General features: G+C 36.9%; 4 protein-coding genes and 2 pseudogenes across 14 annotated transcripts; 3 read left to right on the top strand and 3 right to left on the bottom strand.

Moving 5' to 3' along the window:
• Positions 1-5,273: 5,273 nt before the first annotated feature.
• Positions 5,274-7,473, bottom strand: LOC108829488 (uncharacterized). Of its 9 annotated transcripts, XR_008942603.1 has the most exons (7): positions 7,224-7,471; positions 6,854-7,003; positions 6,610-6,709; positions 6,478-6,535; positions 6,330-6,398; positions 5,996-6,059; positions 5,274-5,728 (listed from the first exon to the last, which is right to left on the bottom strand). XR_008942603.1 is itself a non-coding variant. In XM_057002842.1 (5 exons), exons 2-5 carry the CDS (start codon positions 7,026-7,028, stop codon positions 6,369-6,371), a joined length of 339 nt encoding a protein of 112 aa, XP_056858822.1. In that variant the 5' UTR covers positions 7,029-7,031; positions 7,224-7,473; the 3' UTR covers positions 6,165-6,368. The 9 variants fall into 9 exon arrangements, 1 of the variants encoding a protein (XP_056858822.1); XR_008942604.1 differs by lacking the exon at positions 6,478-6,535 and having other exon boundaries at positions 7,224-7,470; XR_008942602.1 differs by lacking the exons at positions 6,478-6,535; positions 6,610-6,709 and having other exon boundaries at positions 7,224-7,466.
• Positions 7,474-8,168: 695 nt separating this feature from the next.
• Positions 8,169-9,636, top strand: LOC108822129 (transcription factor HY5). Its single transcript, XM_018595156.2, has 4 exons — positions 8,169-8,646; positions 8,813-8,972; positions 9,072-9,228; positions 9,490-9,636. The coding sequence occupies exons 1-4, from the start codon at positions 8,184-8,186 to the stop codon at positions 9,553-9,555; spliced, it is 846 nt and encodes a 281-aa protein (XP_018450658.2). The 5' UTR covers positions 8,169-8,183; the 3' UTR covers positions 9,556-9,636.
• Positions 9,637-9,755: 119 nt separating this feature from the next.
• Positions 9,756-13,483, bottom strand: LOC108822120 (uncharacterized). Of its 3 annotated transcripts, none has more exons than XM_057002837.1 (14): positions 13,322-13,483; positions 13,074-13,175; positions 12,847-12,993; positions 12,655-12,770; positions 12,362-12,516; positions 12,122-12,210; positions 11,505-12,042; positions 11,119-11,253; positions 10,897-11,033; positions 10,686-10,765; positions 10,435-10,549; positions 10,269-10,343; positions 10,039-10,186; positions 9,756-9,956 (listed from the first exon to the last, which is right to left on the bottom strand). In XM_057002837.1, the coding sequence occupies exons 2-14, from the start codon at positions 13,161-13,163 to the stop codon at positions 9,928-9,930; spliced, it is 1,854 nt and encodes a 617-aa protein (XP_056858817.1). In that variant the 5' UTR covers positions 13,164-13,175; positions 13,322-13,483; the 3' UTR covers positions 9,756-9,927. The 3 variants fall into 3 exon arrangements, with proteins under 3 accessions (XP_056858817.1, XP_056858818.1, XP_056858819.1); XM_057002838.1 differs by having other exon boundaries at positions 13,074-13,212; positions 13,322-13,476; XM_057002839.1 differs by having other exon boundaries at positions 13,379-13,450.
• Positions 13,484-15,400: 1,917 nt separating this feature from the next.
• On the top strand, positions 15,401-19,453 carry LOC130508662 (NAC domain containing protein 50-like; annotated as a pseudogene).
• Positions 19,454-20,563: 1,110 nt separating this feature from the next.
• LOC108841848 (glutamate receptor 2.5-like) lies at positions 20,564-24,517 on the top strand. Its single transcript, XM_018614623.2, is given in 6 exon segments — positions 20,564-20,878; positions 21,657-22,811; positions 22,814-22,965; positions 23,057-23,372; positions 23,452-23,858; positions 23,949-24,517. Coding segments are annotated over 6 exon segments (2,751 nt in total). The 5' UTR covers positions 20,564-20,601; the 3' UTR covers positions 24,393-24,517.
• On the bottom strand, positions 24,499-27,669 carry LOC108841850 (DEAD-box ATP-dependent RNA helicase 15-like; annotated as a pseudogene).
• Between the last annotated feature and the right edge of the window lie 61 nt (positions 27,670-27,730).

Here is a 27,730-nt window from a genome sequence, read left to right as displayed (position 1 = left end):
TAGTTATAAAGGCACCATAGGTCACATATCACCAGATGGGTTAAAATTTAGTTAAAAAGCAACATTTAATGAGAAAAGATTGATAGTTTTTAGGGAAAGGTTTTGAAAGTTGTGATGATTATTAAATGATAGTTTTAAAAAGTCAAGTATCAGTATTTATTTGATGTTTCCAAATATTAAAAAAAAAACTAAATATCTCTACAATATTTATCTTGTCCCATTTTATAAGAATTTTATAAAATTGTTATTTTTTCTTTCTTGGATATTAATTTTAAGGAAATCTCCAACTCCACTATATTTTCTAATTTTCTTTAACCTCACTTTATATCACATTCTAAAATAGTGCAACCCTATTTCATATTTTATATTTGGAGTACCTATATTTCTTATTCTATTATAGAATGATTTTTTATTTATTTATACTTTTTTCCTTTTATTACTAAATCTGTTTATTTTGTAACTATTTATCTAATTTAATTATGCAAAAACACATAATTATGTTTAAAACAATATATATATATATATATGTTTAAAATTTATTATTATTAGCTATAGAAAACAAGCACTAATATTAAAAATAATTTTATACGATTGGCCAAAGAAAACAAATACTCAATAAGTAACTTAACATAAGATTAAAACCATAGATAATAATGTTTTAATTTCCTTGTAAATTGTTTCCAGATCGACCAAGATTGTTAAAATATCGTCCAAATGAGGTAAATGAAGGAGTAGCTTCTATGTCATGTTGTTGATCACGTCTTTTTTTGGTAAAATTCGTGTTTTTCCTCTTGAAAATATTCACGAATATCTGGATTTCGTAGTGAATTCAAGTCACAAAATAAATATTTATTTGATGCAGACATGTAACTAAAATATATAAAACTGTATTGGTGAGTGGTGACCGACGCATATGGACTACATGTATAATTCTATACAACATGTTGAAGATGAATGTGATTTTAGTGCACCAATTGAAGTGTGGAAAAGAAGCTCCACTTCCATAGGTTCAAACACTAGAGAATGATAATATTCAATTTGAAGAATTTTTGGTCGATTTAGAAACATCAAAGATAAAAAACTTATTCATACTCCACATTTCGTTAACTGCTCATTTGTGGAAAATATACACTAATGAAGATGTTTAAGTTAAAATGTATTTATGTTATTAGTATAATGTAATGTAATTTTTAATATAATAAATGTGTGATATAGATATATAATTTATGAAAAATTTGTGAAAAATAAAATATAAGAGATCAATTTGTAAGTTTTGTAAGTATAAGATTTTAGTCATAAAATAAAAAAAATATTTAATATATTCTATTTCTAGAGCCAAATATAAAGTAAACCTTGAGAGAAATCTTCTCTATTTTAGAGTAATACTATTTTATAATGAAACTAAAATAGAGTAAATCATTGGAGCTGGTCTAAATTTATACTTATTTAATATGTTGTGATCATTAATATTTCACATTATCTTTTATTATTGTTGCAGATAGGTGAAATATGATTGAGAACATCGATTACAAAACCAAAACAAGTAGACCTAATGAAAAATACTTAAAAGTTAGAATAATAAGAAGATGAAGAGTGGACCCTAATCTGAAGATATCTCAGTGGTATGTTGATTTAAAGAGCAGCTTGACCTCTGCTGACAATTTTTTATACAAAACCTAATAGTTTGAGTTTATGTCATCATCCTCTGTGTTTATCACGTAGGCTTGAACTGGGAAGGACCTTTCACTATCCCTACCTCTTTTGATTCCCTCTGTCTTCTTGTTTTTCTTCTTTTTTATTAAACATTTATTTTGTTCTTTTAGCAACGTTATTTTTTGTTGATTATAGTTTTCGATCCATACGTTGAAATGTTGAATATACGTTTACCACGTGTACGCCAAGTCTACGTTAGAGACACGTGACTGAGTGTTAGCAGGATTCGATATAATATAGTGGCTAACACACATATATATATGTGGAGCCAAAGCCATCGTGGGGGCAGTGCCGGCTTAAAACTATTTTGGACCTATGTACAACTTTTTTTTATGTATTATAGTTAGTTAAGCATAAATTTATGGACCCAAATAAACATAAATATAAATCCATTTTATCACTAAATTTAATTATTTTTAAGATGGACCTCTGGCATATGCTATGTTTGCCACCCCCTAGAGCCGGCACTGCGTGGGGGATTCAGTTATTTGCCTTCCCTTGGTTGATTATTTAGACTTTCAGTTACCGGGATTAGGATGCCCAAAAAAAAGTTATCAGGCATAGAAAGTCATGACCAAGATTTGATAGCTTGTCCAAAATATTCTGTTGTCGTTTATAATTACCCTTGAAATTTAGGCCTAAAAGCATTTCTATTGGCAAACTTCTCTAATTTCAATTTCGAAAGTATTTTTGGATTATTTTAATATATTTTTTTTTATTTTTTAAAAATAATATAATAATAATCGGAACTATCGCGGATCGCCACGTATCGTGGAGTCCGCGAAACAGTGATGAACTCGGTTCACTGGGAAGAGATCCCAGAACACAGGTTCACACAACACATTATTATATTTTTTTTTAGATGTGTGTGATATAGAGCTAAAATCCCCCAATGGGGATGCTCTAGATGGGCCAGTAAGAAGAACCATTCACAGTATGCGCATCTCCGAAGTGATAAAGATAGTCAAGTTGTAAAGTGATGACATTTCTAACTTGATCATGTACGTGTCATCAACTACCTGCATAGTCAATAAACCACACGTTCATGAATTAATTCGGATGTATGCTTTTTTACACTAAACAGCTATTTTATTATTTAAACTATAAATAGTCTGAATAACCAAACCAAAATAAAACAATCGACAAAACAAAAATTCTTATAAAATAATTTTAACTAAAAAAGTTCACCTTTGAGTTTTCGTCTCTTGGAAAGATAACCAGTTAAAAATCATGAAAGCTTCGTTTCAATCTTGCAATTTTTTCTTAACTCGATTAAAACTTGACCATCTCTTCTGAATCAAAGCGTGACTAATACTAAAATTAACACTAGTATAAGACGTTAGTGTAGTATATATTTGATCTATTTCACTTATATTTCCAAATTTAATGATCAAAATACGAAGTTACAGTGACATTAACATACATGTATTGTTAAAGCCAAGGTAAATGAATTTCAAACATAAAGACCAGACCTAAAACCAATCAGTAATTTAGGATATTTGTTTTTAATAAATTCTTTCGAAATGATAATTTGTTTAGTGTTAATTTCTGAATGTTAAGATAAATATCGATTAATCATTTTGGACTCAATTGATAATAGATCCGATTGGATTGTTTGTATAAGATTCTGATATCATGTTAGATTAGGTAGATTTTCAATCTAAACTAAAATTGTGATAAGTAAATTAACTCATCTATTTTATACTTTTAAATAGATTGATCTGTCATTATCATCCGTGATCTGTACGTTTATAAGAAAATAAAATAAAATACAGTTGAACTATCTCTACGTATAGTAGCAAAGTTATAGAAAACACATTGGCAAATGTTTTACTAAATAAAATAAAATCTTACCAAAACGGTAAATTGAATATATATATTTTCAGTAAAAATCGTCTTTGTCGAAATAGAATGTTTATTTAAAAGACATACAAGAAACTAGAACTCGGAAAAAACCTAAATCCGAAAAGCCGAACTGAATCCAAAGAACCGAACCAAATCCGATCAGAAAAAGTAGTACCAAATCCGAATTTGATTAAATATCCAAATAGGTTCAAAATTTTGGTATTTAAAAAATTAAAACCGAACCCGACCTGAACCAAACCGAAATATTCCGGGTACATAAATGTATCTGAAATAGATTTATATACCTAAATATGTTAATTATTTTTAGATTTAATGTATATTAAAAACATCCAAAATATATAAGATACTTTTAAATTTTCTAAAATACTTGTAAATATATAAAATAGTCAAAAATAGTTAAAATATATTCAAAACACTAAAATATTTGAAATATCTATTGTTTCTCTATCCAAATTCAAACCAAATCCATTAATATGTTAAGTTAGGTATTTTGACAGATGCTAATGTTCAAATTTATATATAATAATTTATTTTGTTCATAGATTTTAAGAAACTTAAAGTATATAATGAATTTTAAAATTCTTAAATAATTTAAATGGATTGTCCGAACCCACAAAGATCCGAACCGAACCCGAATCAAAATTTAAAAATACCCGAATGAGATTGAAACCTTTGACCCCAAAAATCCAAAACCCTATTAGATCCAAACCGAACCTGAATGGATATCCGAACGCCAAACCCTACAAAAAAAACTCTAGATCCAGTTATATTCACTGTAAAAAGTTTTTTTTGTTTGAATAAAATTTTTTATTTCTAAAGTTTATTTTATTTTTTTATTTTTTGTTTTGTTGAGGAAAATAGAGTTATTTATTGTTTTAGTTTTATTCCTAATTTCTATTGGTCGATGTTTTATCCAAAAAATTGTGAAATTTGAAACAGAACCTTTCACTCAGGCGCTTCCCGGCTCCTCTACGTTCTCCCCCTACATGCACATATTTCATATCTCTCTCTACTACCTCCAGTGCCGGCTTAGGATATGGGACGGTCAGTGCGACCGCCCCAGGACCCACGCCAAATATTTTTTTTTTGTTTTATTAATATACATAATATTATCCGAACAACTATAATTGTTTTAATTACTTACGTATATATGCATGTGGTCTCGAAGGTTAAATGATATGTGTTATTACAGGGCCCAAAAATTCATTTTAATAATTTTAATAAGTGTCTAAATATTAAAAATTAATAATCATAGGGTCCAAAAAATATTTTTGCCCAATGGCCCAGATTGGTATTGAGCCGGCCCTGACTGCCTCCCATTTACGTTGCTCTCTCTCTCTCTCTCTCTGGAGCGTTCTCTATTTTCAATGAGCTTCTCTGGACTTGATCTTAGTTTGGGCTTTAGGCTGATCGATCTTTCTGGCAAACCTTGAGATGATTCCTCTTTGTTGTTTCCGCTTGTATTAGCTTCTGCATATTTTTTGCTCTTTCAGGCCATTTGTAAACACTAAAATTTTAAAATGTTGAGATCGTTTTGAACTCTGGCTTGTTGTGTATTAAATTAATCATTCCGCGCGCTTAAATATTTGCTATGGTATTGTGAATAACAATGCACTCTATGGCTGCTTGCTTTAGCTGACATCACTCAATAGTGAGAAAAGTGTGTGAAATTGAGATCTATGGCACTATTTGAGTACAAATCAATAGTCTTGTTTTCAATTATATACTCGTTTCTTCCATACATGCATGCTGCATTTGATGGAGGCAAAGAGAGTATATGGGATATACAGTGACTATAAAGTGTTTGTTTGATCTACAGGCTTGGCTAAACCTCTGACTTTTTGTACGATGTATCCAAATGCAAACAAAGAAAATGTCTCTACTTCAGATGTTCAGGGCAATTCTTTACGCGTAAAGGGATCACGAGCTAAAAAGGCTCTGGGAGGAGTATCAATATCTCCAGCAAAACCCTCTTTTAAACAGCAGGTACTTAAGGATGTTTTTATAGAGACTCATAGACGAATTCTAGCAGATGAAACCAAAATCTTTAGTCTTGCTGCCTCTTGTAAATTGTTTATCAGCAACGGAGTCCGCGAGTCGTGCGGTACTTGTGAGTAATACTGCTGCAGAGAATATTTATTCAGATCTCCTGAAACGTTTCAGATTATATATATGTTTTCATTATCTTGGTTTGGTATATACTCCCTCAATTCCCAAACGAAAGATTTTTTTAGAATATTCACGAATATTAAAAATATAATTAAAAAAATAAATTTTATTTTATTATACACTCTCCAATAATGAAATTCCCGTTTTAAATGTTTTCATAAAATGTTTCTTAAGAGGATATATAAATACTTAGAAAATTTTAAAAAACTATTATCCTGCTTACAAAAAAAAAAGAGTAAAATCTTACTTTCTATATATATAGCCTTCAACTTTCCACTTTGAGTTTCATATTTTCGAGATCACGTTGCAGCCTGCAGGTTAGCAGAAAAGGTCTAAGAGCATGATTATTGGTATGACTAATTTTTAAGTCCTTGGGTTTATTTATTAGTATTTTGATGTTAAGAGATAAATACAAGGACTTATAAATTAATGTAGATTATTGGTAGGACTTGTTTTGAGTCCTTAGATATTTTTTTTAGAAGTTGAATGATTGGATACAGAACTCACAATACACACAATACACAAAGGGATCACATTGCAGTGCAGTCTAGCAAAACTAAATTAAACAGGATGACTCTTACCACAACAAAGCAACGTTCTGATCTGAGTAGTAGCCTCAATCAACAGGTCCTTCTTGTCACAAGCTTCACCTGCAAAAACTGAAGCGAAACGTGGTGAGTCACAAGCAATAAGAAGGAAGAGCAGCAATAAGACAAGCAACAATTTTACATGATAAAGGCTGATAGGTCATACGTTATACATGTCAAGCAATAAGACAAGCAACAACCTATTAAAGGAGATGAAATCAGGTGATAACACGAGGTGAATGATTCATATACAAACTAGAGGATCAACACTTACGGTTTCACAAAGAGCAGATGGGTTGCTACTTCTCGTATACGTCGAACCAAACCAGTGACATGATCAATTTCTGAGTTCATACCGTTTCTAAGAGCTAGTACTGAGCTTAAACAATGCAGGATTTTGCAAGATTGAACAAGTTGTGTGACTTTCTAGCTAACATTGGTTTAGAGAAGCATGAAACACAGCAAAGCTGGGTGCTTTCTTCTAAATAAACACACGAAGAATGAAGAAAGAAAGATACCTGAGGAATCTGAGTTGTTTTGCCACTGCCAGTCTCTGGTATGAAAAAAGAACGCAAGCTTCGTTACAAACCACAACACCTTTCTTTCAAAGCCTCTGGCTTTCAGTTTAGGGGTCTGTTTCTCAGCACTCTTCAGTGCCTTTCTATATGCTTCAAATACAAAGGAGTGAAACATAAACTGTCTTCTGGTTTTAGTTAAAGCAATGATCTTAGATAATAAAGTGTTCACAATCAAACTGCTTAGATCATTCCACGCAATAAAACTAATAGAGATACAAACAGAGTAGCTAAACGCAAACAACTATTGATAAAGTAAAGCTATCATATTGGATAATCCATGAAAAGATACAAACTTTACTTCAAACCCTACCTTTATACTGATGAAACATGCAATCTACAAAACTCTGAGATCGGAAGAAGAAGAATTTCCCAAATCGGAATTCAGTTGATGTTTTTGTTTCCAGCGGTGTTCATGATTGTTGATCTGAAGCTTGGGAAATCCTCTGATCAAGGAGAAGAAAGAAAGAGAAGAAAGAAAGAAAAAGAGAGAAGGACGACAGAAGGACGTCTCTTAATTAAAGAACAAAAATAATCGTCCTTATGTTTTATTTCAATTTTCCATTTTTTTAAACCTAAGGACCCTCCTAAGAGGTGTCGATAATGATGGCCTAAAAGAGTCTAGAAAAGCAGCTAAGGAAGATGCTGATGATGATGCCATGGAGATTCTGGTTGATAAAAATACTGAAAAATCAAAACTAGCTAGCAGAAGATTTGTCCAAGATCAAGATGGCTGAATCCCATTCAACACAAAAAAAAAGATGGCTGAATCCCAAATATCTTCTGTTTCAAACTCTTAAGACGAAGAAATTACTGAGCAACAACGTAAGAACTGCATGAGCATTACAAACGTCATTTAAGGACGTTTCTTAGGTTATAAGAAATGTCATTTAAGGACGTTTCTAAGGTTAAGAAATGTGTTCATATTAGTAGATTTTGTCTAATGGTGTAATTTGCGTGGTTTGCTAACGAACTCTAGGGTTCCTACGATTTTAGCATGTTTTGGTTCTTTCCTGGCTGAAAAATCATGTCATATCCATACTTTTCAAGTCTTCTCATGCTAGTACTATTGAACCTGCCCTTAAAAATACGTTTTAACGTGAGCTGCTAAACCCAAATGATAATTTGGTTCGGTTCAGGAAAAAAAAAGGGAGTGATTGTCCGGTTCGCTTCTAAATCTAATCCAAAACTTGAAAAACACCGTGCCCTACTCGTGGGCCATGTGACAGAATAAAAGAACAATGGCCGAACTCTCTGTCAAAGGACAGACCACATGGGCCCGACTTTCCCTTATAGGCTTTCCATTATTGTTTCATCAATCAATCACCGTAAGATGCTTAGCAGATCAACGGCTGAATCTCTCCCCACGTTCCCATCTCATTTGCCTTTGGATCCTCGTATTGCCCTCAAGGCTCATTTTCCTCCACGATTCACTCACCGTAACCGTCAGATTCACTCCCAATCTGACGGCTGTGATCACACTAATCTACTATTCCTTCCCGACACGATTTCACAACTAAAGGATGTCTCGTCACTTCTCAAGTCCCGCTCTTTTCATCTCTATCTGCGATACTTCTTCGCCAGCTTCCGACACACACACACACTCTCTCTCTCTCTCTATCTTCAGAGGAGATTCGAAATGCAAGAGCAAGCGACAAGCTCTTTAGCTGCAAGCTCTCTACCATCAAGCAGCGAGAGATCATCAAGCTCTAATCCACATTTGGAGATCAAAGAAGGTTTTTACCTTTCGATCATTTCTTTTCTTGATTTTGCAGCCTCATGCATTTGATTTGGTTTTCCTCAAAATTAGGACAGCAACTTTTAGTCTGCCCGACAAAAAGAACCTCGAGATCCGTTTTATCTTAAAAAATAAAAATGTCTCTGCTTTTGATTTGGGTTCAGGACTTGAAAGCGATGAGGAGATACGGCGAGTGCCGGAGTTTGCAAAAGAAACCTCTGGATCAGGGAACGGCCAGGACAGGGCACAGACAACGACGGTCGGAGAAGGTCAAAGGAAGCGAGGGAGGACTCCGGCGGAGAAAGAGACCAAGCGGCTAAAGAGGTGTCCTGTTATTTTTTTTTTACCATTAACGGTTAAAAAGGTAATTTTGGTTAAATAAAGGTAGCTTGATGTTTTGGTAAATTGTGTGTGAAAAAAAAGGTTGTTGAGGAATAGAGTATCAGCACAGCAAGCAAGAGAAAGGAAGAAAGCTTACTTGGGTGAGTTGGAGAACAAAGTGAAAGACTTGGAGAACAATAACTCTGACCTTCAAGAGAGACTCTCTACTTTGCAGAACGAGAACCAGATGCTTAGACAGGTCTTTATCTTGTCATCCTTGATCATAATCTGCCAATGTCAATGATTGCTCCATGAATTGGCATGCCTTGAGACCTATTCATCAAATAGATTAGTAAACTAAAAGACTAATAAGGAGCTAGTAATTCACAAAATTTATGTAGATTCTTTAATGGTTCTTGGAATGCTCATTCACTGTGATATATGTGGAAGCTTTGGTTCTTTGTTACGTTATGTCTGTGGATTTTCTGTTATAGTTTTGGGTTGTTTTGGGTGAATGCAGATTCTGAAGAACACAACAGGAAACAAGAGAGGAGGCGGTGGTTCTAACGCTGATGCAAGCCTTTGATCTCTCCCCACCTTTGTTCTTTTCCTATTTTATGTGGATAAAAATTACAGGGAAATTGTATTAATAAAATTATTGTTACGATTTCTATATTGCATGGGATGCGACTTGTGAGATATATGGAGAGTATCTTGTAATCTTTAGATATTTATTTTCTCAACTCAAAAGTGTGTAACTATCATATAGCAGTTTTGCTAGAGCGATGTGCAATTTTTTGTAAACATATATTTAGGGATGCGTCTTTGAACGTAATCTAACCGTCAACTATGGCAATTTAGCAGGTTATGTTTTTACTAAGACAAGTTTGAGTAACAACTCAAAAAAGACAAAATCGTGTGAAGAGTCAAAGCTTCTTTCTCTTCTCTTCTTCACTCATTATATCTCTTCTTCCATCAAGGTATCATCTGAAAGTAAAAGAGTAAGGCAAGATTCAGATCATAAAACATAATAGTCCACAAACAGATACGTAGAACAAAAGTCACTTACCTTCATCATTTCCATCGTCGCTGCTTAATTCTGATTCATTATCATTCTCACCATAGATATGCTCTTCTACATCTTCCTCATCTTCACTTTCATCACTCTCTTGCTCATGAACCCTTGTTTGACTCTCATTCCCTGCAGCTTTATTTATCTGCCATAAAAGAAACGTTAAATACCCATATATGCTTATAAATGGACCCATAAATTAATTAAGAAGATGACTGATATGTAACCTGAGCTGTAACAAGCTGTAAGCGCCCAGATAACTGTAGTAACTGTTGAAGAGCGGTTCCTCTGGACTTGGTAATCTGGGACAACAGTTTAACATATACTTAAAGTAAGCAAATTTTACAAAACTAACAGTAACCCTTGGCTCTACTCTTATATCTCTTTCTTTACCTTATGCAATGTAGTCAGCAGCTGTTGGTTTTTTGCTTCTTGGGACATGATGTAATGACGATGATTCACCATTATGCTGTATATCCATGGAAGAAGATACTTCCCACCACATCCTCTGTTAAAAAAAGTTTGCAGTTGTGTTAAGACCAGCGCACCAAGAATGATCTCAAATCATTATCATTCCAAAAGAAGTATGCATAGATGAGACGACTTGTTGTGAATAGGAAACTAGTAAAGCAGAGAGAACCAACCTTGTCTGCCACATGGCAACCAGAGCTTCCAAAGTCTTGAATGCAGTGGAGGGTTCCATTGACAAAACAGCAGACCTCAACTGTCAATACAAAACTTTATATGACTACTACGATTGGTAGGTTCCAGTGAAATCTCTAAAGAAATGCGTCAGTAGGATGTACAAAATGTCAATGCACTGATGAACAACAGAACAAGAAAGCAAAAGCTTACCTTCTTTGGTGGTAGATAAGCCTCAAGATCAATTCCATTAATTACCGAAGCGTAGGAAAGATTGCTTGGTTCATCTGTACCTTTAAGTATCCCTAATGATCTCAGCTTATCCTCCATGCTAAACGTTTCTTCATAATCTGAAATTTCAAATTATAAAGGTCAGAGCAATTCTTGCCCTGGAACATCTGACAATTGACTTCAGAACTGTGATGTAAAACTCACCCGCTAGACTTTGGTCAATCATGTCTGTATCCTTATCAGATGAGTGAGGTTGTACACTCTTTTTCTCGAGTACATCAGCAACTCTTGCGATTGGCAGCAAAGCATCCTCCGCATGTGCGCGGTCTAATGTTGTAACTATACAAATATAAAATCATATTCAGAGCCATTGTTATTGACATGAAGGAAAGCAAACAGTAACTGCAATACACAAGAGTGTATCAAGGTTTCAAGGATAAAGATCAGCTCCACATAATAAGGTAATATATCGAGTCTATTTAAACATGATGTGGTTATTGTAAATCAGCCGGCAGTAATCAGAATCAAAAGCCAAATAAACAGACACCAGTATTCTAACCAATTTGTTGAAGGAAGTTTCATGAAGATACCTTTTTTCTGCACGCTGTGCCCTTTCTTAGACTTGGAAACTGACTGGGTGATGGGGAGAAGGATGCCATTCTTAGAGGCATTCAGCACCAGGTCGTTGCCATACTGTAACACCATTTTCTGGAACGATGGTTTCACCAGCAATCCAGACGCAATAAACGCATTCGCAGAACCAGGCTTCAAAACGCCTTGCAACTTTGCAGCAAAGATTATGGGCAATGACCCCTTGTGTTGTTTAAGCGAAGGATCTTCGGTTGCTAACGAGACTTTTGTAGGTTTGGCATTGCCTAGCTCCTCAACATTCGATCCATACCAAAAATAACATACCCCTACTTCTGAAATTGCTAAAACGTATAGCCCCTTTTCATCAGTTTCACCCCAACTATCCACAAAGACGGGAGGGTGCTCCAAGGCAAGGACACAGCTAGCTGACTGCTTCTTGGCACCGTCTGTTTTCCACACTGCAATATATCTTTCACCAACTGCAGATGAAAGGATGTATTTTCCATCTTCGGTGAAAGCAACACAACGGACACCTCCCTATATGACATTAGAATCTGTTAACCACCAAACAGAGGCAGCCTCCTACCACACAAAAAATAATAGTACAGGTACTCACAGGATGACCAGTAAACTTCTGTATTTTCTTGAGATCAGAGCACTTAAAAGTCTTCAACTGAGCAGATGCAGTGGCTAATATTTTTCCATCTACAATCAGGAGGAAACAAAACAAATTAAAAACATTGCCAGCACGTAAGATGATGATCTAGTCTATGCATGCTAACAGAAATTTCCTTGCATTAGTTCAAAAAAAAATTTGAAGAAACAAATGTTAGCACTAAGCCTCCAAGAGACATACTTGGTGAAACAGATAAGCAGGAAACTGCTTTTGTTGAAGCTTTGAACTTCCTGATCAGGTTTCCACTATTAGGATCAATTTCACACACCATCCCATCTGCTCCACCGCTGTATATGCAGGAGGCCTTTGCAGAGGATGAAACAGCATTCACACCACTGCACAAGAGACATGAAACACATCACAGACTAACTAGCGGGTAATCAAATAATAGAACGCCAAGTTTACAGATAGATCAGTCAGTTACTTTACTTAAATAATCTAAGCAAATGATAGCCAAGAAGAAAATTACTCACCCGGGATGACAATCACTAATTCTCCATTTGAGGTGACCAGAAGCCACATCAAGTGCTAACACATCTCCTCCACCAGTTCCTAATACCAATATGGAAGTTCCAAGTTTTCTCTTCTTCTGCAAAATAACATGAATGGTCAACAGAAACAATGAACTCACAAATCAAATCTACACCGCAGCCAAGTCCACGTACCTTTCTCTCGAGAGACAACCACTTCATGCAGGTATAATCAACGGAGAGGTGACCTTTGCCACCGTTGGTATAAATGTTAGTCTCTTGTGCCGAAGATGCAATATCAGCAAACTCTGTTTGGACCTGGCCCTTGACTGTATCCCAAATCTACACAAAAGTCGAAATTAAATATACATTAATTTCAATGCAAACTGAAGAGTAAAATGAAAGAGTGAAACTGAAGATACCTTGATACGGCCATCTCCAGTTGTTAGAGCGAGATAATCTAGAGCAGGACTGAAAGAAGTCAACACATCCTTAATGTTCACCGAATTCATCTTTCCCTGAAACTGTTCCAAGCAGACAATCAATTACATTACATGCCTTCTGCATCATATCCATACATAACCCATCAACGAAAAATCCATTACAGGATTAAAGTGTCCATGTGAAAAAGAAAACATTCATACAGATAAAGAAGAGACAAGCAGCTAACCAGTTCACACGGGGACCAATTTAGGGAGACGGAGAAAGAAAGAAGCTTTTACAAAACCTTTCTTCAGCTTCCAAAGGAGTGACTCTGTTGGCGGAAGACAAGAGAGAGGGAAAAGATTGATTAGGGTTTTTGAGAGGTTTATCCCTTTTCTGTGCGATTCGAAACGGCGAACGGGTAGTCAAATAATCAACTGTACTAGTTAGTTAAAGGAAACAAAAGGCAGGAATGGGCCTTAAAACCTTTTATTGGGCTAACACAAAGAAAGTTAAAATCCAACATACGGTAGATACCTTGATTCGTAAGCCCAGGCTCTGTTTTTCGTTTTGCCTATGCAAACGGTAGAAAAATCTTTACATTTGCAGTAAGAAAAATTTATTTGCCGCGCAAAACGGAATTTACCTTTTTTTGTTAAAAAAAAAAAAAAAAACAAAAATACAGTCATTTATAAAGCCTGCGAAAGAAGGAAGGAACCATCTTTCTTGCGTTATAACCTAGATATTTTTATATTATTTTATTATTATTTTTTTCAATTTAAAAAAAAAAAAGGAAACAGCCAATCACAGACTCTGAAACCTGTGCACAGTAACGTTACTCCCAGAAGATTGATCCTTAGTGAAGAGGTAGAAGAGGTTTTGTTGGCACTAGAACCAAAAAACATGGGACCTACAGCATTTTATACTAATTTATTTTTAGCTAAGGATTCGTTTGTTTTCACCGTTGCAGGTGGTCTAAGTAGTCACCTCTTTTCTCGAGCTCATCATTGTTCTTTCTCCTCCCCCCCCCCCTCCCCCAATCTAAAATCCATTTCTCAGTTTCTTCCCGATGAAGAACTCATTAGCTATTACTTAAAGAGGAAGGTTCAGGGCAAACCCATGGTTCTCGATGCAATTGGAGAAGTCGATGTTTACAAGCAAGAAGACCCCGGCCCTATGATTTACCAGGTTCCTTTCTTTTCTCTTGAGTTCCTCTCTTTCTTTGTGTGAGGATATGGGCTCTGGATCAATATTATTCCATTGGGTCACAAGTTGGGACAAAGCCCAATAATTATGTGATACAAACCAACTTTGGCATTGTTACCAATTACGTATGGAGCCAAGAGAAGAATCATAAGACAAATATGGAGAAAAGGAAAGACGTGCAAGTCGGTGTGAATATTGTTTCACAAGGAAACAAAAGGACGAAAGACAACCGAAAAAGGAAAACTCGTCTTTAGGTATAAAAGAAGACCAATGCGACACATAAGAGGTATCCGAGAAAACCTAAAACACAAGGACAAAGAGAAATTAAGAGAGAGATCAAGAGTAGAAGAAACTAAGAGACATTGTTCGAGTCATGTCTCTAAGAGATAGAGTTTCTTTGATCTTCTTATTCTTTGTTAATGTCATGTTTATACGAGAAGAGCGCTTAGAGCGTTTGTGTAAACCCCTTTGATTGATAGTGGAAGTTGTGGGAGACGGTTCCCACCCCAGAGGTACCGCAAGGGAACTGGGTTAAAAATCTTGTGTCGTTATTTAGTTAAGCAATCAAACGATCGATAATTCCTAACAAGTGGTATCAGAGCAATCCAGGTTTTGATTGCGGGTGTTAGTGAGATTATGGAGTCGATACATTGAAAGGTTGGAATTGAAAGATCAAAGGGAAGCATGACTGGTTTTAAAAGGTACGTGTTGAAGATTTTAACGACAAGTTTCCGCTGCAGTCACAAGATAATTGTGATGTCACGTTTCTGGATACTCGAGGCTGCTAAGTTTATGGAATCAAGATTTTAAGAAAACACATGGGAGTATACCGATTTTAACAATAGAAAAGTCAAGATTTTTTGCTGTGAAATCAGGTTGTATCTTGGCTTGTTCTAGTTGTTGAAAGAATATTCAGTTTGGTGTTCAAGGGTGAGTTGACAGAGCAACCAGAGTTATAGATTCATGACTAGGGGACGCCTTAGGAATGGAACATATGAGATAGAAGGTTGTTTCAGAAAGTCTTAGATTCAAGAGAAAAAAATATAGCAGAAGAGTATGGAGGTGAAACATGGAGTCTTCTTAAGGCAAAGCAGGCAGGGAACTTATGAGAAGCTCATATATGGTCAGGTTTCAGAAAGTCTTCAATAGAGGGTTAAGTGCCAAGGATAAGGATCAGAGTTACAAGAGGTAAAGAAGAACACAAAGGGTGTGTTAGGTTCTGTAGAAGAGATGCTTGGACTAGGGGTGTGTCCAAATTCTATCTAGCAAAGGATGATGGCTTGATGGCGGGTTCTGTTAAGTGATAACAGCGGTACACAGAGGAGTTCAAGGCAGATCTTATACAGAAGAAATCTGGCAACAAAGTGTAATGTTGTTACTAAGATTCTGTTTAAGAAGAAAGCTGGATCAAAGTTTGTGTCGAAAGTCTATCTAGCAAATGTGGTAGCTTGATGGCGTGTTCCGTTAAACGGCGGTACAAAGAGGGATTCAAAGCTGTGGGGTTTAAACAGAAAAGAATTTTTTGAATCAGAGATTGTTTCACTGGGTGAAACATGTATGATCTATAAAAGTAATTGCATTTGATTAAAGGAAATCAAGATGCAAAGGGAGGATGAGTTCGATCAACAACAGATTCATGACGGTCATGGAGGAGACTGTGTGATTGATTGGTTTAAGGTAAAGGGAATTACCTAAAGGATGGAAAAAGGGACGAGGCTGAGCTCTCGCAGTGAAGATTTAACGTAACCGTGAAGCATCAGACGTTCTGGAGTGTTGATTCTGGTTCCGGGTGGAGATCATCGTGGAAATCTGAAACGGTTTCAGGTTCCGTTAAGGTTCTCGGAGAGAGAGAAAAAAAAAAGAAACAGGCTGTAACTCAAGTCTAGAGGAGGATCAGGTTATGGGATATACCTGAAGTTGCAGGAAGCAAGAGAAAAGGTTGGTCTTGCATCATGAGTAGCTGGAAAGAAGCAAGGAATCAAGGGTTAGATTCCACAAGGAGCTACTGTGTGAAGAAAGAGGTTGAAATCCAAGCTGTGATTTCACTGTCTCAGATAAGTCTGAAAATTACAGAGGCTAGAAGGATGGTTCAGGTTTGTGGTTTTACCGGAAATCATCATGGGAGCAGAAGTACTTCGACTGATCACCAAAGAAACTGCAGAGAAGAAATATAAAGTGATGATTTAAAATAGCCTAGAGAAATCAGAAGAGACAGAACAGATGGAGTAGTTCCAGACTTTATTGAGGATATTACCATTAAATGGAATCAGAAGATGATTCGAGGCTCAGCTGGAGCTGTGGAGAATGGTAAAATAAAGTGGAGCTACTGTGGAAAAGGAAACGAGGCAGAGTCGCAAAAGGATACCGACGGAGGTATGTGGTGATGGTGACCAACACGGTTGCTGGAGGAGATTACGCAAGGAAATCTTGGACAGTGGAGGTGGCGAAGGCCTTCGCCGGACAAGCTGTAGAGAGAAGACAAGCCAGTACACTAGCTCTGTTTGCAACTTATCAAGAGAGATGAGTCGGAGGCTGGATTGAGGCTCTTGAGCATTGATATCACAGGATCATCGGTGATAGCTCGAGAGAAGATGGAAACTTGAGAGGGAGTCATGAATCTCTCTGAGTTTTGAGCTCAAGAAGTGAAACAGAAGCAGTGCGGTCGATGGTGGTGTAATCGATGGAAGAATCAGAGTTCAAGGTGGAGTAACTTGATATGAGGTCGATGGCAAAGTAATTGTTGGAGAGCAAATGGCTTGGATGGAGTCACGAGAAGTTGCAAGCCCTGAGACTTGCAGGAGACAGAATCTAATAGGCTTATTCTGATTCTGGAAAAAGAAGTAAGCCACCGGAGATGCAGAGAAAGTGCATCAATTTTCACAGTGGAGGATGCGACGAGTCTGGTCGGAGAAGATGACCGGAGGTTGTCATTGCTAATAGGAATTTTCACTATCACAGGAAGAATCAAAGGGTTAGCGTCTTGTTTCACATTGACAGAGGAAGTGGAGCTAAAAAAAAAAAAATACCTAAAACATGCGAAGAGATTGCAGAAACGATGATCAGAGTTGTTGGTTGAGATGTCGTGGCCTCTGGAAAAGGATTTGGGGTTTCATCTCCGGTGGAGACAAACTCGAGATGGCCAGTGAGATCATCGGGGATAACGCCTAATGATGGTCGGAGATGGCAGCCATCATCAGAAAGTAAAGTTTTCTGGTTTTCTCGTCAAAGAGGAGACAATTGTTCTTTTGCCGTGGAAAGAAACGGGCCTTATCTGATCAAAGCCCAAGGTGGAGAATTGTGAGGATATGGGCTCTGGATCAATATTATTCCATTGGGTCACAAGTTGGGACAAAGCCCAATAATTATGTGATACAAACCAACTTTGGCATTGTTACCAATTACGTATGGAGCCAAGAGAAGAATCATAAGACAAATATGGAGAAAAGGAAAGACGTGCAAGTCGGTGTGAATATTGTTTCACAAGGAAACAAAAGGACGAAAGACAACCGAAAAAGGAAAACTCGTCTTTAGGTATAAAAGAAGACCAATGCGACACATAAGAGGTATCCGAGAAAACCTAAAACACAAGGACAAAGAGAAATTAAGAGAGAGATCAAGAGTAGAAGAAACTAAGAGACATTGTTCGAGTCATGTCTCTAAGAGATAGAGTTTCTTTGATCTTCTTATTCTTTGTTAATGTCATGTTTATACGAGAAGAGCGCTTAGAGCGTTTGTGTAAACCCCTTTGATTGATAGTGGAAGTTGTGGGAGACGGTTCCCACCCCAGAGGTACCGCAAGGGAACTGGGTTAAAAATCTTGTGTCGTTATTTAGTTAAGCAATCAAACGATCGATAATTCCTAACACTTTGCCTTTTCTTTTTATCTCTTTGTGTTGCTTGTGTTGATGTTGCATTTGAGTTGATGTTAACTATTGTTTTCAGAGCAATCGAAGATGAAGACGAAGGACCGAGAATGGTTCTTCTTCACTACTCTAGAAAAGCACGAAAAAAGTGGTTATATAGAGCGAGCAACAACCAAAGGCTACTGGCCAGTAGCAAGAGGCTTGTCTTTCACACAAACAATCAACCAACCAATTGGGTGATCCATGAGTATCACCTCGTCGACGACAATGATGGCCATAGCCTTGAGGTGTTTATTATTTATTCTCTCTAAGATTCTTCTGATTTTAATTTACTTGTTGACAATCAAGCCGTGGATTTGATAATCTATTTTTTGATACAACTCTTAATTTACCTTGTGACTTGCAATTTATTGGTGGAGACAGATGCGTACGTGTTGTACAGATTGTCCGACACTAGTGGAAACATAAATGCACCCTTCTCTGAACAAGAGTGGGATGATGTTGTTAGTGGTGAAGCTCTGGTTCCAAGTCTTGAAGTGCTTGCCAATAGAACCAACGAGAAGATTCAGCAGGTTTGCTGCTAGCTGCTTCTCAATAGCATCTTTGTGTTCCATATTAGTGTGTCATGTAACTGTTGATGTTATGTAGGAAAGCGACTCAGGGAGCAAGAACCTCTTTGACCTCAACGAGCTCCCTGGAGAGTTTGAGATGGATGACGATCTCAAAACAGTTGATAACGGTGCATGTCTTCTTCCCTGTGTCCTCAACAAAGAAGATCATCTTCCTTTCATCCAATACAAACGCAAGAAGCGCCAAATAGTCTCTTTTGGAAGCTATGACAACTCAAGACAAACCACTTATCAGGATCACTGTTCCTCGCCAAAAACCACCAGCGACGCCGAGGCTATACCTTGTGTTGCCGCGGCAATGTTGGAGGAGAGTGAACCAGAGCCAGTTGATACAACAATGGTGCCTACTACAAGCTCCTACACCGAGCTGATCAAGGATCTGCAGAGAAGCAGATGACTGTGGAGTTATAAGGGTATAACCTTGAGATTAATGCACTGCGTATGGAGGTTGAGGAGTTGAAGAAGAAACAACAACAACAACAAGGGTAAATGATCTTAAAGGGACACAACAAAAAAAAAGACGCTCAGTAGTGTTGTCTATTGTTTTTTTTTTTCATTCTCTTGTACTTCTATTGCTTATGTTCCCATGGCGTCTTTGGACAGACTAAGTTAGTGTTGTGAGCTGTGTGGACCTGTTGAGACATGTATAGTTTCTCATTCTTTTTGCCTATGTGGGCTAAATATTCATAGAACTTCAAATGTAAAAATGCTAGCTAACATAAGTAGATTTAGCCGTGAACTGTTCTTGTAGATCTTGGAATTGCTGCATCTCAGACATCAACATTTACAGCACATTCTTCTGTTAGGAATTTGCTAAAATGGATACTCTTTCTCATCTATAGTAGACAATTGAATTATAGAATCTCCCTGTATTGCTTTGATCAATCTAAAAAGAAAACTGCATCATCGATTAGATCGAAGAATGGCAAGAGGAAGTCCATAAACAGAGGTTTGGTAACACCATTATAATCATAAATAACCTCAAGAAAACTATACACTACCTATGAGCAAACAAAAAGGAACCTCAAATTCCATAAAGAACCTGTTAAACTGATTATGTCCAATTCATAATCATTTACTTCTCTTCAATGCTCTTATTATTAAACCAAGTATGAGTGTTTTGCTCTTGCATTTAGTTCTCAGACTCAAATCTTCTTACTTATTACATCACTCTCACCTAGTCGCATAGAAAGGCCTTGGAGTGTTGAGACTGAACCTGAATCCCTTAGATAACACAATGTGTAGATCTTTGGTGAAATATTCTCACATGCTGACGAGAGAACATGAAGAACACAAAGCTCTCATTTCGACTATTTTTTTTTGCTGATAAAGTGCATGTCGATACCCAGTGCTATATTGCGCTGATGTTGTGCGACGATATCAAAGAGTTGACTATGATGATGGGCAGTGCAACTCTAGGAGGAGATTCTAAAGCCAGAATGTTTCAACACCTTCGTTTGCAATGACTCGGTACTCGGCCTTTTCACTTTTAACTTAAATTGTGAGCTGGTTTATGTTATACACTCAACAAACCAAGTCAAACAAGTATTGCACCTTATGGTCTCTCCTCTAATTACGCTTCACGAATGATAATTGGAAGACCACGTCTTTGCCTCATATGGGTAACGCGTTAACTATCCAAATTAACCAAAATAAGTCTCCCCTCCATCATTTTTGTATTAATATTATGACTAAGCTATGTATTATAATAATAGTCCTCTTGTAAAATCCGACACTTATTTATTAACAAATGCTTAACAGTTCTCTTCTTCAAAACAATACATTATTTGACCCGTCTCTCCTGTTGTAGTTGTGAGCTCATCTTAGCTATGTCTTTCTCCCATAATCTCGTGTCTCGTTCTCTTTTTCCTTTACGTCTTTTAATTTTCCTCATCTTCTTAATTTTATACGGGAAATCGCAAAAGGAAGCTTTACAAGTTAAAGTGGGAGTTGTTCTTAACACTAATGTAACATTAGTAGATTTGAGCTTGCGAGCTATCAACATGTCTCTGTCGGAATTCTATAAGACTAATAAAGACTTCAAGACAAGGATTGTTCTCCACATCCGAGACTCCAAACAAACTGTTGTTGGTGCTGCTGCTTCAGGTACTAGCTCAATCTTTTCCTGTGAATCTTCATGAATCATGTATGAAAGTTGATCTGTTGTATATTTTACCATCTTAGAAATCATAAAAGTTAATTACTCCTCTTATTATTATTATTATTATTATATTATTTATTATTATTATTATTATTATTATTATTATTATTATTATTATTATTATGCTCTTTTAGTTCTTTGCATGTATATTTCTTTTTTTGAAACACGCACGTATATTTTTTATACGTAGCAATTTTATATTAATACAACATTATTTAGAAAAATTAGCGGGGCGGTCAAAGGAAATTGGTCTCGTAATGTCGATTTGAAAGTCCTACGTACATTTGACGCATGAAAGATACCAATTGATACAAAGGACTAGTTCTTTTGATAGAGATCTTTAGATTTCTCAATCTTCTTTTTGAATACTCAACTCTATAAGTCTAATATATTGTTTTATGTAATAGTCAACTATGCCTTAAATGTGGATATTTTTATAGTCAATTATGTATAGTCTTTTGATAGATCTAAATCATGCATGCATATTGGATTGGGTTCTAGATCAAATCTCAGATCCACATAACATTCCATGCATATATACATGATACTTTTACCTGTAATTTTTTTATTATTCAAATCAATGAACACCAAAATAGTATGAAAGTTGGAAACATTGGCAGCTAAAAGAGTTCCCTAACAACAACAACTAAAAATTTAAAACTTAAACCACAAATTGTTTAAAGGGAGATTAGTCATATTAATGTGAATGTATAACCTTTGCAGCTTTATACTTGATCAAGAAGAGGGGAGTGGTAGCTATTCTTGGACCAGGGAACTCAATGCAAGCTCCATTTATAATCAACCTCGGAAACCAATCTCAAGTTCCCATAATTTCATTCTCAGCAACAAGTCCTGTTCTTGATACCCTACGTAGTCCATATTTCATCAGAGCGGCACACGACGACTCAGCTCAAGTTCACTCCATCATTGCCATCTTAAAGTCATTTAGATGGAGAGAAGCTGTGCCTATTTATGTAGACAATGAGTTCGGAGAAGGTATTCTTCCTTACTTAGTCGATGCTTTTCAAGAGAATAACGTTCGTATTAGATACCGAAGCGCCATATCGTTGCATTCTTCTAATGATCAAATCGAGAACGAGCTTTTAAAACTAATGACCATGCCCACTAGGGTTTTTATCGTGCACATGTTGCCTGATCTAGGGTCAAGGCTTTTTTCCATAGCGAAAAAGATTGGTATGATGGAGAACGGATATGTATGGATTGTTACAAATGGTATAGCTGATCTCATGAGTTTAATGGATGAATCAAGCGTGGAAGCCATGCATGGTGTCTTGGGCGTCAAAACGTATTTCTCAAGATCAAATGAGCTAACGTATCTCAAAACTCGTTGGCGAAAAAGATTTGGAGGAGAAGAGCTAAACCATTTTGAGTGTTGGGCTTATGATGCTGCCACAGCACTTGCTATGTCGGTTGAGAAAATCAGTGACGTCGACATGAGTTTCAATAAGACCAAAAAAACAATGTCAATAGATGATAATGAGACTGATCTTGATGATCTTGCTACTTCTCTTTCTGGTCCTAAGCTTCTTGAAGCGTTGTCAACAGTCAGTTTCAAAGGTGTTGCTGGGAGATTTCAGCTAAAACAAGGGAAGCTAGAGGCGACAACCTTCAAGATAATCAATATAGAAGAAAGTGGGGAAAGAACGGTTGGATTTTGGAAATCAAATGAAGGATTAGTGAAGAGTCTTAGTACCTCACAGAGCTCAAGTGGCCTTAGACCGATAATATGGCCAGGGGACAGTATTGGTGTGCCTAAAGGTTGGGAACAGCCAATTAGCCCAAAGAAGCTGAGGATAGCAGTTCCAAAGAAGGATGGTTTCAACCAATTTGTGAAGGTAACAAAGGATGCCAACACTAATGTCCTACAATTAGTGGGTTTTGCATAGATGTTTTCAACATGGTGATAAGTCAAATGCCATATTCTGTCCCATTTGAGTACGTTCCTTTCGAAACTCCTGAAGGAAAATCAGATGGAAACTATGACGAAATGGTTTATAGAGTGTTTCTTGGGGTAAGTCACATTGATCCCTAAACTATTCAAAAAAAGTGGTAGCTACAATATATTTGTATTTATATAATAAAATGTTTTTACCTGTTAACAGGAGTATGATGGAGCAGTAGGTGATACCACAATCTTAGCTAACCGGTCTGCTTATGTTGATTTTGCATTGCCATACTCAGAGACTGGTATTGTATTTGTGGTACCGGTTAAGGATGAGAGAGAGAAAGGAGAATGGGTGTTCTTAAAGCCTTTAACAAAGGAGCTATGGTTGCTCACTGCTGCTTCTTTTCTATACATTGGGATGATGGTTTGGATTTTTGAGTACCATGCAGATGACGATTTCAAGACACATAAGATGTCTGATAAGATATCTAACGTGTTCTACTTCTCATCTTCTACTCTCTTCTTTGCACATAGTGAGTTTATTTTTGTCATTCAACCTCATCAAGCTTCTTTACCATCATAAACTAATTATCATCATACTTTTATTTATAGGGAAGCCATCAGAGAGTTTTTTCACAAGGGCTCTTGTGGTGGTTTGGTGCTTTGTGTTGTTGATTCTGACACAGAGCTACACAGCAACACTAACATCGATGCTGACGGTTCAAGAGCTTAGACCAACAGTAAGACACATGGACGATCTGAAGAAGAGTGGAGTGAACGTTGGGTATCAATCTGGTTCGTTTACATTCGAAAGACTGAAACTAATGGGCTACGAGGAATCGAGGCTAAAGGCTTATGACTCTCCTGAAGAAATGCGTGAGCTCTTTCTCAACAAGAGCAGTGATGGTGGTATTGATGCTGCCTTTGATGAAGTCCCTTATGTCAAGCTTTTCATGGCTAAATATTGCTCAGAGTATTCCATTATAGAGCCTACCTTTAAGGCTGATGGCTTTGGCTTTGTAAGTAAAAACATATAGTTTATTTTCTTGATTAGTTTTTTTTTTTTTGGTAGTATGTATGTTCTTGAATCTTTTCATGGTTTTTGGTAGGCTTTCCCATTGGGATCTCCGCTGGTGACAGATATTTCAAGACAGATCTTGAACATAACTGAGGGAGAGACCATGAAAGCAATGGAGAACAAGTGGTTTTTCGGAGACAGACATTGTCTTGACTCGACCACAGCGGATACTCCAATCCAGCTCGATCACCACAGCTTTCGAGCTCTGTTTCTGATGGTCTTTGTAGTCTCTGTGATTCTGCTGTTGCTCATGTATGGTAGTAAGCGATACAAAGAGAGACGAGTCGAGGAGATTGAACTTGTAGCTCAAAATGAAGTCAATATAGAAGGTAACGTTGTAGATGGAGAGGAAGCAGATGATAATGAACATCATGTTGTGGACGTAGACACAGCTTTGCTGCGTCGTAAGAATCTGACATCAACGTCTATACCCACAAGGAGGGCTCCACCACTGTTAAGATTAAAATCAGCATAGTCGAACACATAACTACTAGTTTTTGACATTTGTCGTGTATAACGTATTTAAAAGTAACCTTGATGATAAATATTTCGGGTTGATTCAAAAAAGAACATCCAACCACTAAAAACCAAGATTAATTCCTGAGATAAAACATAAAAATATCTTTTACGAAACAGGACAAACTTTAACAAAATGTGATTGGAGAGTTACTCGATTTCTTTAACTGAAGAGTTACAAACGGTCTAAACGGAAGCTTGTCCACAGAGAAAAAAAGCTAAAATATAGAGGGGAAGATGATAGTGATAGTTGGAATCTGGAGGGGTTCTTCCTGAGAGACGATGCTGCTTCAAGACGGCACTGAGCAAAGATTAAGAAGAGAGTACGTCAGATATCAAAACCAGGGAGACAAAACTAAGCAGGTGTAGCGTAATTGGCAACAAAGATAAGACGCTTACTGTAAGTAGAAGTATCAATATTCTCAGGAAGTTGCTTTATATCAACCTCGAACCTAGCTTGTACCTGTAAGCAAAAGAATTTACAACTCCATTACATACCCAAAGATCATATCAGTAAACAGCTCGACAGACTTCTGAAAAAGATATAAACTACAGACCTGATTAAGAACTTCCGAGTCTGAAGCTGACGCCACAAATGTTATTGCAAGACCCTTTGTTCCAAACCTACCAGCTCTTCCAACCTACACCATAATCAGTTGTGCTTTCAAATAAGTTACCGTTTATAAGATCCTTTAAGAGAATCAATAGTAAACATTTCACTGTTTTATAAATAGGAATATACTTACCCTGTGAAGGTATGTATCAGCAGAATCTGGCATGTCATAGTTGATGACAATGTTGACACGCTCAATGTCAATGCCTCTCCCTACCAAGTCTGTCGCCACCAGAATTCTCTTGTGCCCTTCCTTGAAACTTTTGTAGTGAGTCAGCCTACATATCATATCACAGTGCAGGATTAAGAGTTGGTCTCCATGCCGAGAGGCTTTAAGAGTAAGTTAGGTTGGTTAAAAAGAAATAATGTTATGAGAATTATACAAACCTCTCTTCTGAGACATGCCAGAGTGAATGCATATTGAGGGGAAGTTACATTCGATAAGCAGCTTGTTCAGCTCCCCAGCTCTGCTGACGCTCTTCACAAATATGACAACTTGATTGAAGTCCAATGCGTCAAGAAGGTCATTCAGCTTGCGGTTTTTCTCCATCTCGCCCAGTTTGATGTAGTGCTGCAACAATCACAGGACACATACATTGTAGAACAGTTAAAAAAAATACCAACTCGCATGGAAAGAAATAAAACCTCACAAGTTTGTATTACCTGGACAAGCCCATGCAGAGTCAATTTGGCTTCATCATCAACATATATTTCCATTGGCTGAAAGGAACAGATATCAGAGTAAAGTGTGTTAGCAAGCCGTCCTCATTCCACTACAAACATGACGACGGATGAAAGACCCCCAAACTGAGATCCACGTCTACCAAGTTTGCATCCTCAATGATGTGCCAGGAAACATCAAATATTGCTGGGAAGACTAAGGCCCGTAAAACTGGTTATGATGATCCTTGAAACCTCATTACACCCAGACTCAAAACCCATCTTGCACTATTAGTCTATTACCATGCCATGTAATTTAAAAAGAAAAGGAAAGTGATGATAGAAGATCCCACTGTGTAAAGACATCAGTGAACCACAACAAACTAAGTGACTTGTAAACCGAGAGAGAAATGGCCGTGAGACATTACATCTTGCATAAACTTCTTGCAGACTGGGCGAATCTCCTTGCTGAGCGTTGCTGAGAACATCATAACTTGTTTGTCGTGAGGAGTCATCTTGAAAATCTCCTGCACATCCCTCCGCATGTCTGATAAAGAAGAGTTAGATATGTTAAAACAGGTAATTTTCTGGGGTAAGTGAGATATCTTTATACACGAGAATGTCAGAGATCAGCATACCTAGAGACTCGAGCATTTTATCACACTCGTCAAGAATAAAATGCCTCACATTCTTCAAAGAGAGATCTTTGTCCCTGGCGAGTCCAAGCACACGACCAGGTGTTCCAACAACAATGTGAGGACATTCATTCTTAAGCAAGTCTTTGTGAATTTTATTGTTGACTCCTCCGTAGAACACTGAAACCTTAGTATCAGGCAGATAAGTACTGAATCGCACGAACTCATTGCAGATCTGCAAGTATTTTTAACATCAAGGTATGATAAGCATGAGAAATCGTGGGGACAGACAGCATAACTATTAATTAAAAGAAGAGAGCAGCATGAGTTGATGAAGTAAAAAGGACATACCTGGTAAGCTAACTCTCTTGTGTGGCACAAGATAAGTGCAGACACCTGGCCAGGAGTTGGCTCGATCTGTTGGAGAGTCGAAAGAACAAAGACAGCAGTCTTCCCCATACCAGATTTAGCTTGGCAGATAACATCCATGCCCAAGATAGCTTGAGGGATACATTCGTGTTGCACTGATGGAGAACCAAAGAAAATTGCAGCCAAGGAACCCTTTAGAAGTAGAATATAACCTCCATATATCTTTATAATTGGTGGCTTTACGAAATGCTAAGCTCACTCCAAATCAACATATTGAAATTTCATTTTTTTTACCTGAAAGAGTAATCATTGAAATGTCAATGGACATAGCAATTATAACAGAAACAATATATATATATATATATATATATATATATATCTAAAATCTGGCCAGAACATCTTCGTTACAACTTAGTGAGATAATTCAATTTGAACAACCAATGACCAAAAGTAAAGTGCCCACCAAATCATAAAGCTCGTTGTGTGGATACGCTATATAAGTCACCATTAAATGGTGCAAGGGCAACAATAGCACGGAGTGAAAGGTAAACTTGCCTTCGGATGGATGTTCAAAACCAGAGTCAACAATAGCTCGGAGAAGCTCCGGCTTCAAAAGGAAGTCTCTGAATCCTGAACTGTGTATCCCCACGTAACCTCTGCCACAAAAGAGAAAAATAAAGCTATTAATTTCCAGGAATTAATTAATTAAAGAGCTTAAAAATTGCTACTTTCATAGGCAGACGAGTAAAGGAGCCATCGTATAATCTCAAGTCTCAACACAAACTCAAATCTAATCAGCCACTGTTCTCACGAAACAGATCGAAAAGAAAAGAAGAAGAAAACTCACTTCTTCACGGCGTCGCCGTTAACTTTAGTAGCAGAATCTGGGGCTTTCTCGTCCTCTTCTCGTAGTCCAGGAGCTCCTCCTCGTAGGCTTCGTTATCTCTGGGGTCTTCCATACTTCACAAGTTCGAAGATTACAAATTTCAGATAAGTTTCGTAATCCAAAAGCACAAGTTC

The sequence above is a fragment of the Raphanus sativus genome, chromosome 2, assembly GCF_000801105.2.
Source record: "Raphanus sativus cultivar WK10039 chromosome 2, ASM80110v3, whole genome shotgun sequence".
Lineage (NCBI taxonomy): Eukaryota > Viridiplantae > Streptophyta > Magnoliopsida > Brassicales > Brassicaceae > Raphanus > Raphanus sativus.
Note: the sequence above shows the minus strand (reverse complement) of the source record. Positions and strands in the feature narration are given on the sequence as shown.

Coding starts and splice junctions, on each gene's coding strand:
- LOC108829488 (XM_057002842.1), bottom strand. CDS start 7,028: ATGTTTCACTCCTTTGTATTTGAAGCATATAGAAAGGCACTGAAGAGT. Junction 6,710..6,853: donor AAACAACTCAGATTCCTCAG/GTATCTTTCTTT, acceptor GTTTAAGCTCAG/TACTAGCTCTTAGAAACGGT. Junction 6,536..6,609: donor CATCTGCTCTTTGTGAAACC/GTAAGTGTTGAT, acceptor CTCCTTTAATAG/GTTGTTGCTTGTCTTATTGC.
- LOC108822129 (XM_018595156.2), top strand. CDS start 8,184: ATGGGCCCGACTTTCCCTTATAGGCTTTCCATTATTGTTTCATCAATC. Junction 8,973..9,071: donor GAGACCAAGCGGCTAAAGAG/GTGTCCTGTTAT, acceptor GTGAAAAAAAAG/GTTGTTGAGGAATAGAGTAT. Junction 9,229..9,489: donor AGAACCAGATGCTTAGACAG/GTCTTTATCTTG, acceptor GGGTGAATGCAG/ATTCTGAAGAACACAACAGG.
- LOC108822120 (XM_057002837.1), bottom strand. CDS start 13,163: ATGAATTCGGTGAACATTAAGGATGTGTTGACTTCTTTCAGTCCTGCT. Junction 12,994..13,073: donor CTGGAGATGGCCGTATCAAG/GTATCTTCAGTT, acceptor ACTTTTGTGTAG/ATTTGGGATACAGTCAAGGG. Junction 10,187..10,268: donor TACAGCTTGTTACAGCTCAG/GTTACATATCAG, acceptor CTTTTATGGCAG/ATAAATAAAGCTGCAGGGAA.